This window comes from Pongo abelii, chromosome 3, assembly GCF_028885655.2.
Source record: "Pongo abelii isolate AG06213 chromosome 3, NHGRI_mPonAbe1-v2.0_pri, whole genome shotgun sequence".
NCBI lineage: Eukaryota > Metazoa > Chordata > Mammalia > Primates > Hominidae > Pongo > Pongo abelii.
Window position 1 is genome coordinate 60,395,720 of NC_071988.2, and position 14,580 is coordinate 60,410,299.

The 14,580-nt window shown below is 45.3% G+C and overlaps 1 protein-coding gene across 4 annotated transcripts; it reads left to right on the plus strand.

The window, feature by feature from the left end:
- Positions 1 to 1,070: 1,070 nt before the first annotated feature.
- On the plus strand, positions 1,071 to 13,329 carry SPINK2 (serine peptidase inhibitor Kazal type 2). Of its 4 annotated transcripts, none has more exons than XM_024246056.2 (4): positions 1,236 to 1,391; positions 2,419 to 2,462; positions 11,253 to 11,362; positions 13,006 to 13,329. In XM_024246056.2, exons 1-4 carry the CDS (start codon positions 1,337 to 1,339, stop codon positions 13,049 to 13,051), a joined length of 255 nt encoding a protein of 84 aa, XP_024101824.1. In that variant the 5' UTR covers positions 1,236 to 1,336; the 3' UTR covers positions 13,052 to 13,329. The 4 variants fall into 4 exon arrangements, with proteins under 4 accessions (XP_024101822.2, XP_024101824.1, XP_024101820.1 ...); XM_024246051.3 differs by having other exon boundaries at positions 1,251 to 1,541; XM_024246054.2 differs by lacking the exon at positions 13,006 to 13,329 and having other exon boundaries at positions 1,071 to 1,541; positions 2,459 to 2,462; positions 11,253 to 11,355.
- The last annotated feature ends 1,251 nt before the right edge of the window (positions 13,330 to 14,580 follow it).

Here is a 14,580-nt window from a genome sequence, read left to right on the forward strand (position 1 = left end):
CTGTTGCCCAGGCTCCTCTCGAACTCTTGAGCTCAAGTGATCCACCAGGCTCAGCCTCCCAACGTGCTGGGATTAGAGGTGTGAGCCACCACACCTGGCCTTAATGCACTAACTTGCTCAGCCTCTTTGGCAAAAATTATTTCTCACAGAAGTAATGAGTAGAACAGTAGTTATTAGAGGCTGGGAAGGATAGGGGGATAGGGAGAGGTTGGTTAAAGTATACAAAATTACAGCCAGGTAGAAAGGATAAGTGCTAGTGTTTCATAGCATTGTAGGGTGCCGACAATTAACAATAATTTATTATAAAGGTCGAGCACAGTGGCTCAAGCCTATAATCCCAGCACTTTGGGAGGCCAAGGTGGGCGGATTGCTTGAGCCCAGGAGTTTGAGAGTAGCCTGGGCAACATGGTGAGAACCCCTCTCTACAAAAAATGCAAAAATTAGCTTGGCATGGTGGCATATATCTGTGGTCCCAGCTAATTGGGAGGGAGGCTGAGGTGGGAGGATCACTGGAACCTGGGAGGTGGAGGTTGCAGTAAGCTGAGATCGTGCCACTGCACTCCAGCCTGGGTAGGTAAAAGAGCGAGACCCTGTCTGAAATTTAAATAATAATAATAATAATAATTTATTATGTATTTTCAAGTAGCTAGATGAGAAGATTTTGAATGTTCTCAACACAAAGTAATAATAAATGTTTGAGGTGATGAATATGCTAATTATCCTGTTTTGATCACTACACATTGTATGTATCCAAATATCACTAGGTACCCCCATAAATATGTACAATCATTATGTGTCAACTCAAATAGTTAAAAAATATATTAAAAGAGGGAAAGGCAGAACGCTTCCTGAGAGCAAGGACCTCCTTTGTCGAGGTCAGGGCTGTGTCTTCAGCAACGAAACACTATCTGGGACTTAGTAGATGCTTAAGAAATAGGTGTTGATTGACAGAGCTCCCAAGAGCTGCACGAGGGTTCCCTAGGGCTCTCACAGGTTCTCGTATGTCGGAGGGACAGGTCTTCCCCTTCGTCTCCTCGGGGGGAGGAGAAGGTGTGGGGGAACAACTGCCCCTTCCTCTATCTCCGTCGCCCCTCCTTCCCCATGGCCCCCTCCACCGTCCTTCTTCCTTTCTCCTTCCCAGCCCTTCCTGGTTCTCCCCCAACCCTTCACGGCTCCTCTTCCCACAGCCCCTCTTCCCTCGCCACCTACGGCTGCTTTTCCTCCCACTCTCGCCCCGCCCCTTCCCCCGCCCTCCCCGCGCCCCGTCGCGCGAGCGCTCCCTGCTAGTGGCGCAGGCACCAGAGCGCAGGGGCTAGACGGCCCGCACGGGAGGAGGATGGCGCTGGCGGTGCTGCGCTTGGCGCCGCTGCTCCTGGCAGTTACCTTCGCAGGTAGCGCTCGGAGCGGTCCTGGCGAGCGGGGACCTCCGGAGAAAAGCGGGAGAGGGAGTCAGGCCAGCGGCGGACCCTGCCCGGCTCCGGGCGGCGTCGGCGACGGTACCCGCGCGCCCGTTACTGGCGGTTCCCCAGAGGACCTGCCAGGTGGAGGAGCGCGAACTGGGGGTTGTGGGGGTGGCTTTGTGGAGTCAGCCACCCTCTTTAGTTCTTGCTTGGTCTTCGCTCCCAGCTCTAAGAACACCTGCCGTCTAGAGCACTTTGTCTGTTAACGTAGATTTTCAGGTGCCCAAGATGAGGAGTTGGGTTTTTATGTATGGTCCCACGGGAGGAGATGTGCAGGAATGAGGAATTGTGGATGCTTACGAGAAAGGGGCTTTAGTCCAGCCACACTGGACACCTCTCTTAAAATGGAGTTAAAATGCTCACTTCTTGTATTAAATTTTGTATTTGTTACCCCGAGTTGCAAAGGAAAATAACATCATGAACTATTAATTAGGTCTTACTTCCTTGGCCAGGTGTGGTGGCTTGGGCCGGTAGTCCCAGTTACTCCGGAGGTTGAGGCGGGAGGCTCGCTTGAGACCAGGAATTGAAGCTGCAGTGCGCTAGCGCGACTTTTATTCCATAGCTTCAAAGTCCTTTCTCAACCAATTCTAATGGGAACAGAACCAAATGTTATTTCTATGTGCTTTTGGGGAGAGGTGCCATAAAAAACAATATCCTTTCTGGGGGAAGTGGGATGGGGACAGTTTAAAGAAGGTTGGCATTAGAGGGGAAAATAGAAGATGTGGCCTGGATAAATCCCAAACTGGATTTTAAAACATCCTTATGAAGCTGGATGTGGTGGCTCACGCCTCAAATTCCAGCACTTTAGGAGGCCTAGGCAGGAAGATCGCTTGAGCCCAGGAGGTCAAGACCAGCCTGGGCAACATAGCAAGACTTCATTAAAAAAAAAAAAAAATCCTCATGAACAATACCTTACCTTGATCCTATACCGTAAAATGTCTATGCTTTCTTCTTACAGCCTCTCTGATCCCTCAATTTGGTCTGTTTTCAAAATATAGACCGGTAAGTAGGAAACCACTTCTACTGTTTCTACTAATACAGTGAAGCCCGAAACCGTTTGGGAGGGAGGCTGGCTTTCAGGTCTGATCTGCCACTTTTGAAACCATTGAGGACTGCGTTTAAAACCAGGTTGTCAGGCAGGCCTTTTGATTCAGATAAAAGTGTAAATTTTACTTGAAAACAGCTCAGTCTTTGTGTTAATATTTCCTTTAAAGATTCAAAAGGTCCTTAGAAAAAGTTATGCCTTGTACTAGATATTTTATATACTTTATCAAATTAAATTCTGAGGATGTAAATGGAGACCAACCAAATGAGAACAAGCAAAGGCTGTTTTTCAGGGCTTGTTATAGCAAGAGAGTCAGCCACTGTCACTTGCATTTGAGTAGGGACTTGAGTCAAAGAGAAGACTGGGAAAACTATAGTGGAAAAAAGGAATGGTTTCAGGTATGGCCTGATTGGAGGCTGTTGGCACAGGGAAGCTGTAGGTGAGCTAACTAGAAGCGGAACATTCTATGGTATGGGTTAGGGTTGTGTATTTGGTTTTCTCTGGTTGTCCTAAGTTGGAATCAAGGACAGAAATTATGGAAGCTGTCAGTTAGTAATCAAATCCTAACCATTTTGCGGCCGGGCGCAGTGACTCACGCCTGTAATCCCAGTACTTTGGGAGGCCGAGGTGGGCAGATCACGAGGTCAGGAGATCAAGACCATCCTGGCTAACATGGTGAAACCCCGTCTGTACTAAAAATACAAAAAATTAGCCAGGCATCATGGCACGTGCCTGTAATCCCAGCTACTGGGGAGGCTGAGGCAGGAGAATCGCTTGAACCTGGGGGGCAAAGGTTGCAGTGAGCTGAGATCATGCCACTGCACTCCAGCCCAGACAACAGAGTGAGACTTCATCTCAAAAAAAAAAAAAAAAAAAAAAAAAGTCCTAGCCATTTTGGGCTGATTGTTAAAGGGGTTGTTGTTTGGCTTCCTGGACTGTCACTAGAGATAGCAGTCTGATTTCCTTCAAGTCTGGCTTATAGCCGGCTGGCCTCCGGGCCTGGTTATTCTCAATAATGGTTTGGGTTCCTGGACAGGATGCTGCAGGTTGTGGGTCAGAGTTCTGTTTTATATAAGGACTAGTCATTGTCTGTATATTTGGTCTCTCAATTCTCACAATGATGTTGTAAGATAGACAGTATTTGACCTATCAGGATATTGACTTCAGCAGGTTAACTTTGAGCATTCAGCTCAGAGTAGACTTCTTCCAGGAAGCCTTCCCATGCGATTCCCTTCCTCTAAAGTAGAGATGTAGATATATATACACACACACTTTCTCTGTGCTTACCTATACTGCATCATCATCACCATCATAATAATAAATACTTAGATACCTACGTGCCACACCAGTGTTCTAAATGCTTCATATATAATAACTAATTTCATCTTTCACAGTACTGCGAGGTAGGGATCATTATTTCATTATTATCCCCTTGGCCAAGGTCACATGGAAGTGGTGGAGCTATGCTTCTCATCTAGGCAGTCTGACTCCAGATCCAGTGCTTTTCTCTACTCCATCACAGCATTAGATTGTAATTGCCTGTTTGCCTATGTCCTCCAGGAAACTGTATGCATGTTGTCAGGTATAATGTCTTATTTGCTATTTGTTGCTCAGTCTTCAGCATCTCACGGATGCCCAATAACACTTTTAGTCAGTGATTCAGTTTGCTTGGATTTGATATTCTTTTAGAAAATGGGAGTTATGGTACCTTCGTTTCAAGGCTGGGATTAGGGTAAAGTGAGTGAGTTCCTACATGTAGAATTTAAGAAGGCATTCACACTCAGGAGGCAAGGCAAGTGCTGCAGGACCTGCTGTCTTTTTTTTTTTTTGAGACGGAGTCTTGCTTTGTCATCCAGGCTGGAGTGCAGTGGCGAGATCTCTGCTCACTGCAACCTCTGCCTCCCGGGTTCAAGTGATTCTCCTGCCTCAGCCTCCCGAGTAGCTGAAACTACAGGCATGTGCCACCACGCCCAGCTAATTTTTTTGTATTTTTAGTAGAGACGGGGTTTCACCATGTTGGCCAGGCTGGTCTCGAACTCCTGACCTCACAGGATCCACCCACCTTGGCCTTCCAGAGTGCTGGGATTACAGGCATGAGCCACCACTCCTGGCCTGGACCTGCTGTCTTTTGACAGGATTGTTAAAAGGATGACTCACACAAGAGATCTTTGGTTTGGCTAGTTTTTGTGCAGTGGTGTTTACAAGTAATTGATCACAACCACAGATTTCTCTGTTCCTTTTCCATTCCACTGCTTCACTTGACCAGTCTTAAGAAAAAAGGGAGAGAGACAGAGAGATCGATCTTTGGTTTTTCTTCCTTATTTCCATTGCCACTGCTCTAATTTAGGGCCCCCATTATCTCTTACCTAGATTAGCATAGTGGCTTTTCAATGGGTTTTCCCCATCCTTTTGGTATCTTCACTTTCCAGTTCCTGCTACACACTGCTGCTGCAATTAGTCTCTAAAACCTCGACTGAATGTAGCATGTCTCTGTGCAAAATCTTCAAGGACTTCTCATTGCCCACAGAGAAAGTCTAACCTCATCGACACAGCCTACTTTTCTACCTGTACCTTCTGGTGCTTTCTCATAGTTTATCCTCCTCTATCCTTAGTGCCACACTTTTTTTTTTTTTTTGAGATGGAGTTTCACTCTTGTTGCCAGGGTGGAGTGCAGTGGCACGATTTCGGCTCACTGCAACCTCCATCTCCTGAGTTCAAGCGATTCTTCTGCCTCAGCCTCCCAAGTAGCTGGGATTACAGGCGTGCACCACCATGCTCGGCTAATTTCTATATCTTTAGTAGAGATAGGGTTTCACCGTGTTGGCTAGGCTGGTCTCGAACTCCTGACCTCAGGTCATCTGTCTGCCTCGGCCTCCCAAAGTGCTGGGATTACAAGCGTGAACCACCGCGCCCGGCCTGATTACTGTAGTTTTATAGTAAGTTTCAAAATGAGGAAATGTGAATCCTCCAACCTTTTTTTCTTACTCAAGAATGTTTTGGCTATTTGGAGTCCCTTATATTTCCATCTGAATTTGAAGATCAATTTGTCAGTTTCTGCTGCAAAAAAAGATAGCTAAGATTTTGATGGGGATTCCATTGAACCTGTATATCTATTTGGAGAGTATTGCCATCTTAAAAGTGTTAAGTCTTATGATCCATGAACATGGGATGTCTTTCTATGTATTTAGGCCTTTAATTTCTTTCAACAATGCTTTGTAGTTTTCAATATACATGTCTTATGCTTTGTAAATATTTATTCCTAATGTTTTTTTTTTGTTTGTTTTTTGAGATGGAGTCTCGCTCTATCGCTCAGGCTGGAGTGCAATGGTGTGATCTCGGCTCACTGCAACCTCTGCCTCCTGGGTTCAAGCAATTCTCCTGCCTAAGCCTCCTGAGTAGCTGGGATTACAAGCGTGTGCCACCACGCCCAGCTAATTTTTGTATTTTTAGTAGAGATGGGGTTTCACCATGTTGGTCAGGCTGGTCTCGAATTCCTGACCTCGTGACCTGCCCGCCTGAGCCTCTCCAAGTGCTGGAATTATAGGCGTGAGCCACCACACCTGGCCTTTCTAGATGTTTTATTCTTTTTTTTTTTTTTTTTTTGAGACAGTGTCTCACTCTGTTATCCAGGCTGGAGTGAAGTGGAGCCATCTCGACTCACTACAACCTCCGCCTCACAGGTTCAAGTGATTCTCCTGACTCAGCCTCGCGAGTAGCTGGATTACAGGCTTCTGCCACCATGCCAAACTAATTTTTTTTCGTGTATATATATATCTGTATATAGATATAGATATAAAATATATATTTGATTTATTTATTTATTTATTTTGAGATGGAGTCTTACTCTGTCACCCAGGCTGGAGTATAGTGGTGTGATCTCGGCACACTGCAACCTCCACCTCCCGAGTTCAAGTGATTCTCCTGCCTCAGCCTCCCGAGTAGTTGGGATCACAGGCACCCACCACCACGCCCAGCTAATTTTTGTATTTTTAGTAGAGACAGGGTTTCACCAGGTTGGCCAGGCTGGTCTTGAATTCCTGACCTCAGGTGATCCGCCCACCTCGGCCTCCCAAAGTGCTAGGATTACAGGCATGAGCCACTGTGCCTGGCCTATATTTTTTTAGTAGAGACAAGGTTTCACCATGTTGGCCAGGCTGATCCCAGCACTCCCAAAGTGCTGGGATTAAGGGTGTGAGCCACCACGCCTGGCCCTAGAGATGTTTTATTCTTTTTGATGCTATTGTAAGTGGAATTGTTTCCTTAGTTTTATTTTCAGATTGTTCATTGTTAGTGTATAGAAATAAAATTGAGTTTTATATATTGATCTTGTATCTTTCAACCTTGTTGAACTTGTTTATTAGTCCTTTTTCTTTTTTCTAAGACTGAGTCTTGTTCTGTGGCTCATGCTAGAGTGCAATAGCATGATCATAACTTAATATAACCTTGAACTCCTGGGCTCCAGTGATCCTTCTGCCTCATCCTCCTGAGAAGCTAGGACTACACACACAGGTCACCACACATGGCTAATTTTTAATTGTTTGTAGAGATGGGGTCTTGCTATGTTGCCCAGGCAGGTCTTGAACTCCTGGCCTCAAGTCATCCTCCCACCTCAGCCTCCCAAAGTACTGGAATTACAGGAATGAGCCACCGTACCTGGCCTTGTTTATTAGTAATAATAGTTGTGTGTGTGTGTGTGTGTGAATTTCTTAGGAATTTCTATATAACAAGATTGTGTCATCTTTGTTGTTTGTTTGTTTGTTTTTTGAGACACAGTCTTACTCTTTCGCCAGGCTGGCGGGCAGTGGTACAATCTCAGCTCACTACAACCTCCGCTTCCCAGGTTCAAGCGATTCTCCTGCCTCAGCTTCTCAAGTAGCTGGGATTACAGGTGCCTGCCACCACGTCTGGCTAATTTTTGTATTTTTAGTAGAGGCAGGGTTTCACCATGTTGGCCAGGCTGATCTCAAACTCCTGGCCTCAAGTGATCTGCCTGCCTTGGCCTCCAAAAGTGTTGGGATTACAGGCATGAGCCACTGTGCCCAGCCCTCTGTCATCTTTGAATAGAGATAGTTTTACTTCTTCCTTTCCAATCTAGGTGCATTTTATTTATTTTTCTTGAGTAATTGTCCTGGCAAGAAACTTCGGTATAGTGTTGAATAGAAGAGGTGAAAGTGGACATTCTTGTGTTTTTTTTCTGATTTTAGGGAAAAACATTGAGTCCTTTACCATTGAGTAGAATGTTTGCTTAGGTTATTCATGGATGCCTTTTATTTTATTTTATTTTTGTTTTTGTTTTTTCTATGGATGCCTTTTATAAGGTTGAGGAAGTTCTCCTGTTCCTAGTTTGTTGAGTGCTGTGTTTTTTGTTTGTTTGTTTGTTTGTTGTTTGTTTTTTTTTTTTGAGACAGAGTTTCACTCTTGTCCCCTAGGCTGGAGTGCAATGGAGTGATCTTGGCTCACTGCAACCTCTGCCTCCCGTGTGATTCTCCTGCCTCAGCCTTTGTTTGTTTGTTTGTTTTTTGAGATGGAGTCTTGCTCTGTTACCACCCAGGCTAGAATGCAGTGGCATGATCTCGGCTCACTGCTGGCCCTGCCTCCTGGGTTCACGCCATTCTCCTGCCTCAGCCTCCCGAGTAGCTGGGACTACAGGTGCCCACCACCATGTCTGGCTAATTTTTTGTATTTTTAGTAGAGACGGGGTTTCATCGTGTTAGCCAGGATGGTCTCGATCTCCTGACCTCGTGATCCACCTGCCTCGGCCTCCCAAAGTGCTGGGATTACAGGCATGAGCCACCGCGCCTGGCCACCTCTTTTTTTAAAAAAAAAACCATAAAAGAGTTTTGGAGGTTCCTTTAAACTGTTAACTCCAATGCCAACCACTTCTCTTGCCGCTGTGCCTTTGCTTGATCAATTTTATTTCCTTGCGGTAGACATTCTCCCAGCCTTCTATATTAAATTTACCCTTTCTTCAAGACCAGCATGTGTATTTCTCAATTGCCTTATTCGATCCTAAGCTTCTTATAGGCAGGATCCAACTTTTCTTTGTCTTTGTGTCTCCCGTAACATCTGTAAATGAGTGATTATACCAGTAAACGATATAAGAACCTTTCAGGAAAAAAGCTTTAGAGCAGCAGTCCCCAGCCTTTTTGGGACCAGGGACCAGTTTGTAGAAGACAATTTTTCCATGGACTGAGGAATGGGGTGGGGTGGGCAGAGATGGTTTGGGATGAAACTCAGACCATCAGGCGTTAGTTAGGAGTCTCAGCAGGGTGTGGCGGCTCATGCCTGTAATCCCAGCACTTTGAGAGGCTGAGGCTGGCAGATCACAAGGTCAGGAGTTTGAGACCATCCTGGCCAACATGGTGAAACCCAGTCTCTACTAAAAATACAAAAATTAGCCGGGCGTGGTGGTGGATGCCTTTAATCCTACCCATTTGGGAGGCTGAGGCAGGAGAATCGCCTGAACTCGGGAGGCGGAAGTTGCAGTGAGCCAAGATTGCGCCACTGCACTCCAGCTTGGGCGACAGAGTGAGACTTTGTCTCAAAAAAAAAAAGGGCCAGGTGCAGTGGCTCATGCCTTTAATCCCAGCACTTTGGGAGGCTGAGGCGGGCAGATCACCTGAGGTCAGAAGTTTGAGACCAGCCTGGCTAACATGGTGAAACCCCATTTCTACTAAAAATACAAAAACTTAGCTGGGCGTGGTGGCATGCGCCTGTAATACCAGCTACTGGGGAGGCTGAGGCAGGAGAATTGCTTGAACCTGGGAGGCAGAGGTTGCAGTGAGCCGAAATGGCACCATTGCACTCCAGCTTGGGCAACAAGAGCAAAACTCTGTCTCAAAAAAAAAAAAAAGTCTCATAAGGAGTGCACAACCTAGATTCCTCGCGTGCCCGTGTCACAATAGGGTTCGTGCTCCTATGAGAATCTAATGCCGTCGCTGACCTGACAGGAGGCGGAGCTCAGTTGATAATGCTCACTGGCCAGCCATTTGCCTCTGCTAACAGGAGGCCCAGTTCCTAACAGGCCATGGACTAGTACCAGTTTGTGATCTGATGGTTGGAAACCCCTGCTCTAGAGTATAAAGGTCAGATAATTGTTTAACATTTTATCATATCCTTCTATAAGAATTATTTTTATTTTAGATTGTAATTTTTTTGAGACAGTTTCGCTCTTGTTGTCTAGGCGGGAGTGCAGTGGTACAATCTCGGCTCACTGCAACCTCTGCCTCCCAGGTTCAAACGATTCTCCTGTCTCAGCCTCTCGAGTAGCTGGAATTACAAGCATGCGCCACCACCCCCGGCTAATTTTTGTATTTTTACTAGAGACGGGGTTTCACCAGAGTAGCTGGGATTACAAGCATGTGCCACCACCCCTGGCTAATTTTTGTATTTTTACTAGAGGCGGGGTTTCACCATGTTGACCCAGGCTGGTCTCGAACTCCTGACCTCAGGTGATCCACCTGCCTCAGCCTTCCAAAGTGCTGGGATTACAGGCATGAGCCACCATGCTCTGCCCTTCTATGAGAATTAAAATGACATTAAGGAATAATAAATGTGCAGTGGCCCTCTTCCAGAGAGTGGAGAGGAAGTTTTGGGGCAATGTCTGCCCAGATTGAACTCTTCCTGTAGTTAGTATCTTGTGGGGTGAAATTTGGAGCCTCCATAGATGATGAACCTGTTTTGAACATTTTTCCTTTGGCACACATTTGCTTCAATTCTGAATTTCCTGCTTTCTTTAATGTTTTTGGTTAAATGTCAGTGCCTTAAAAGTTCAGATTGAAAGATTAGATTCCTGATTTTGTCTTGGCATTAAGGCAAGGGATTAAGGTGGAATTTAATAGAACATCCACATGGAGATTTTAGTGAAGTGCAAATTATGAAGCTAGACAATAAAAAAGTAGGTGTGGAGGCATGTCTCAGACTTGCATTTAAAAATCAGCCAGATTGAAGCCTCTGAGGTCCTTTTTTTTTTTTTTTGAGGTGGAGTTTCGTTCTCATTGCCCAGGTTGGAGGGTTGGAGTGCAATGGCGTGATCTCGGCTCACCGCATCTTCCGCCTCCCAGGTTCATTCGATTCTCCTGCCTCAGTCTCCCGAGTAGCTGGGATTACAGGCATGCGCCACCATGCCCGGCTAATTTTTTATTTTTTAGTAGAGACAGGGTTTCTCCATGTTGGTCAGACTGGTCTCGAGCTCCCAGTCTCGGGTGATCTGCCCACCTTGGCCTCCCAAAGTGTTGGGATTACAGGCGTGAGCCACCGCGCCCGGCCGAGGTCCTTTTTTTACATAATATGTATTGAACCATCACACCAACATTGTATCTGATTTTTGCATTAGAAAATTTTTTTTTGCCAGGCGCAGTGGCTCACGCCTGTAATCCTAGCACTTTGGGAGGCCAAGGCGGGTGGATCATGACGTCAGAAGTTTGAGACCAGCCTGGCCAACATGGTGAAACCCTGTCTACTAAAAATACAAAAATTAGCTGGGCATGGAGGCGCGCACCTGTAATCCCAGCTACTTGGGAGGCTGAGGCAGGAGAATCGCTTGAACCCAGGAGGTGGAGGTTGCAGGGCGAGACTCTGTCTCAAAAAAAAAAAAAAGGAAAAGAAAAAATTTTTCTGGAAAATAAAAATATTTTTATTGAATGATTCTAGGAAATCTAGGGAGATCTGGGACATTTTCTCCTCTGAACTATTTTATGTGAGTGTGTCTCAAGTCATTCTCGAATTTCTCTCTTTCTTTTTTCCAGCCAAACTGCGCTCAGTATAGATTACCAGGATGTCCCAGACACTTTAACCCTGTGTGTGGCAGTGACATGTCCACTTATGCCAATGAATGTACTCTGTGCATGAAAATCAGGTAACATGATTTTACAGCTGTAGACTAGCCAAGTTTTCTTCATTTCTTTGTTTTTTTTTTGACAGAGTCTCACTCTGTCACCCAGGCTGGAGTGCAGTGGTGCAATCTTGGTTCACTGCAACCTCTGCCTCCTGGGTTGAAGCAATTCTCGTGCCTCAGCCTCCAGAGTAGCTGGGATTACAGGCACCCGCCACCACACCTGGCTAATTTTTTATTTTAGTAGAGACAGGGTTTCACCATGTTGGCCAGGCTGGTTTTGAACTCCTGACCTCAAGTGATCCACCCTCCTCGGCCTCCCAAAGTGCTGGGATTACAGGTGTAAGCCACCGCGCCTGGCATCTTCATTTCTTTTGTTGAATTTTGATTACTTAGGAGGTAGTGACAGTTTTCTTGGATGTAAGAATCAAAGGTGATATGGTAGTTCTGAGTTTTCAGGGTGATGCTTAAAGAGATGCAAAATCCTCAGTGCATTTTTCAGGTCAAGTTAAACAATGAGATGTGTGATTAGTCAACTATAGGCCAGGTAATCAAATTATGTTATTGCTCACAAATGTGAAATTTCCTAAAATTAAGAGTCTATTTAATAGTTAAACTCTGTGGAGTATTAAATTTTATTTTTAATTCAAAGGGCATGTGTAGGTGGTCTGTACACCCTGTACTAGTAGTCGGGAAGTGGGACTTACTGACTCTGCTTAGTAGAATGCTAAGTAATGAGTGTATGATACTTGATATGCTTCATGTAGCACACCTGACCAGGTGACTGTCACTGCTCCTTCAGGTGTGCAGCTTTGTATATAGCAGGGATTCATTATTTGACCTTAGTCGGTCTTCTCTGATTCTTTTTTTTTGAGACTGAGTCTCACTTGTCGCCCGACTCACTGCAACCTCTGCCTCCCAGGTTCAAGCTATTCTCCTGCCTCAGCCTCCAGAGTAGCTGGGATTACAGGCATGCGCCATCACGCCCGGCTAATTTTTTTTTTTTTTGAGACAGAATTTCACTGTTGTTGCCCAGGCTGGAGTCCAATGGCAAGATCTTGGCTCACTGCAACCTCCACCTCCCGGGTTCAAGCGATTTTCCTGACTCAGCCTCCCAAGTAGCTGGGATTACAGGCATGTGACACCACACCTGGCTAATTTTTGTATTTTTGGTAGAGATGGGGTTTTACCATATTGGTCAGGCTGGTCTCAAACCCCTGACCTCAGGTGATCAGGTGATCCACCCACTTCGGCCTCCCAGAGTGCTGGGATTACAGGCGTGAGCCACTGCTCCCAGCCTAAGTTTTGTATTTTTAGTAGAGATGGGGATTCACCATGTTGGCCAGGCTGGTCTCGAACCCCTGACCTCCAGTGATCCACCCACCTTGGCCTCCCAAAGTGCTGGGATTACAGGCATGAGCCACCATGCCCAGCTCTCTGAGTGATTCTTTGGGGTTAGTGTCCTGTGCCCTAGGGTTAGGGAAAAAAATGGCAGAGTGGGGACTTTCACCCTCTTTGTTTCCTAGATTTAGCTTTAAAAATGATTAAATAAGTGTAGCCGTGGAAGGAATCTAATGTATATCTACATGGGTCTTTTTAACACAAATAATGAGACAGTTTCAGTATGGTAGGTAATAAATGTATTTCTATGATTGTTCAATTTGCAGGGAAGGTGGTCATAATATTAAAATCATTCGAAATGGACCCTGCTGATGGAGCAGTTTACAGAAAAGAAGATGGAGAGAACACCTTCACTGGCAGACTAGATAAATTGCATTTCCCCTTTTTCTCTTTTCCTGTGTTTCTTTACATGACATTTGTTAACACACATTTTTTGAGAGCAGGTATGGAAGACAGCCATGTGTAGTGATGGATAATTTAAAGAAAAAAAGAATCCTTGTTTCTTGGCTTTTGCTCCTGGAGTTAAGCTTACTGCCCAGGTGACTTGTGCATTGCTTTATTTAGTTGAAATAAAATCAACATTGAATTCAGTTCCTGCTGTTCTCTGTTGAAAATACCATTCTCATTGCAGAGGAGGCAGAGTTTTACCTCTATCCTTTAAGAGTTTTTCAGCTGGGCCTGAGAATTAAATGGACATAAGACAGATCAACAGGAGGAAAGCATACAGACTTATTTAATACAAGTTTCACTTGGCATGGGAGCCTTCATAAAGAAATAAACACTCGGCGGGGCGTGGTGGCTCACGCCTGTAATCCCAGCACTTTGGGAGGCTGAGGCGGGCAGATCATGAGCTCAAGAGATCAAGACCATCCTGGCCAACATGGTGAAACCTCGTCTCTACTAAAGGTACAAAAATTAGCTGGGCGTGGTGGCACGTGCCTGTAGTCCCAGCTACTCGGGAGGCTGAGGCAGGAGAATCTCTCGAACCCAGGAGGCGGAGGTTGCAGTGAGCCGAAATCATACCACTGCACTCCAGCCTGGGCAATAGAGCGAGACTCTGTCTCAAAAAAAAAATAATAAATAAACGCTCAAAGACACAGAGTTGAACACTTATATGCTGAATTAGACAAAGAGTAGTGAATGATGAAAGTGTGACATGGCAGAGGGGCTTGGGTTGAGTTAACTGGGTAGAGAAGTGGCTGGGAGGATAAGCGTTAGTCTAACAAGGTTGGTTTGTACACGTTTCCCTTGACCTCAATTTCCAATTTCCCCCAGTCCTTGATGATAAGAATGTTACTTTACTTCTGGCATAGGGAGGGAATTTTATCTCCTGCTTTTAAGAAACAGAAGGAAAGTCAGAATGATCTTCTTGCACCTGCTGTTTTTCAAGTGCTTTTAACTCAAAATAGTTAGTATGCCAGGGCAGCATATTTTGGGTTGGCATATTAACGCCTTCATCATCAGTGGCCTCACATGGCCCTGCTCCTCTCAGGCATGGATGAATTTCAGTAGGTGTGAAGTGGAGTTATTGTTGAGAGGGCAAGATTTATCCTAACTCCTTCTTTCCCTAATTCTCGGGTAATTAATTTATGTGTAGTTGGTACGGTGTTCTGCACATGGCCAATAATTGTAAGATACTTGGCGTTAACATTAACCCAAACTGGTAAAGTTAAAGAATCATGGAGGTACAAATATTTATTAGATTCAAAATTTCCTTTCAATACAGTTTTCATTTTGAGTTCATACAGGAGTTTGGCTTTTTCTTTCTTTTAGAGCAGTGGTTCTCAATCCAGGGTGATTTTCCCCAAGGGGACATTTGGCAGTATGTCTGGAGGCATGTT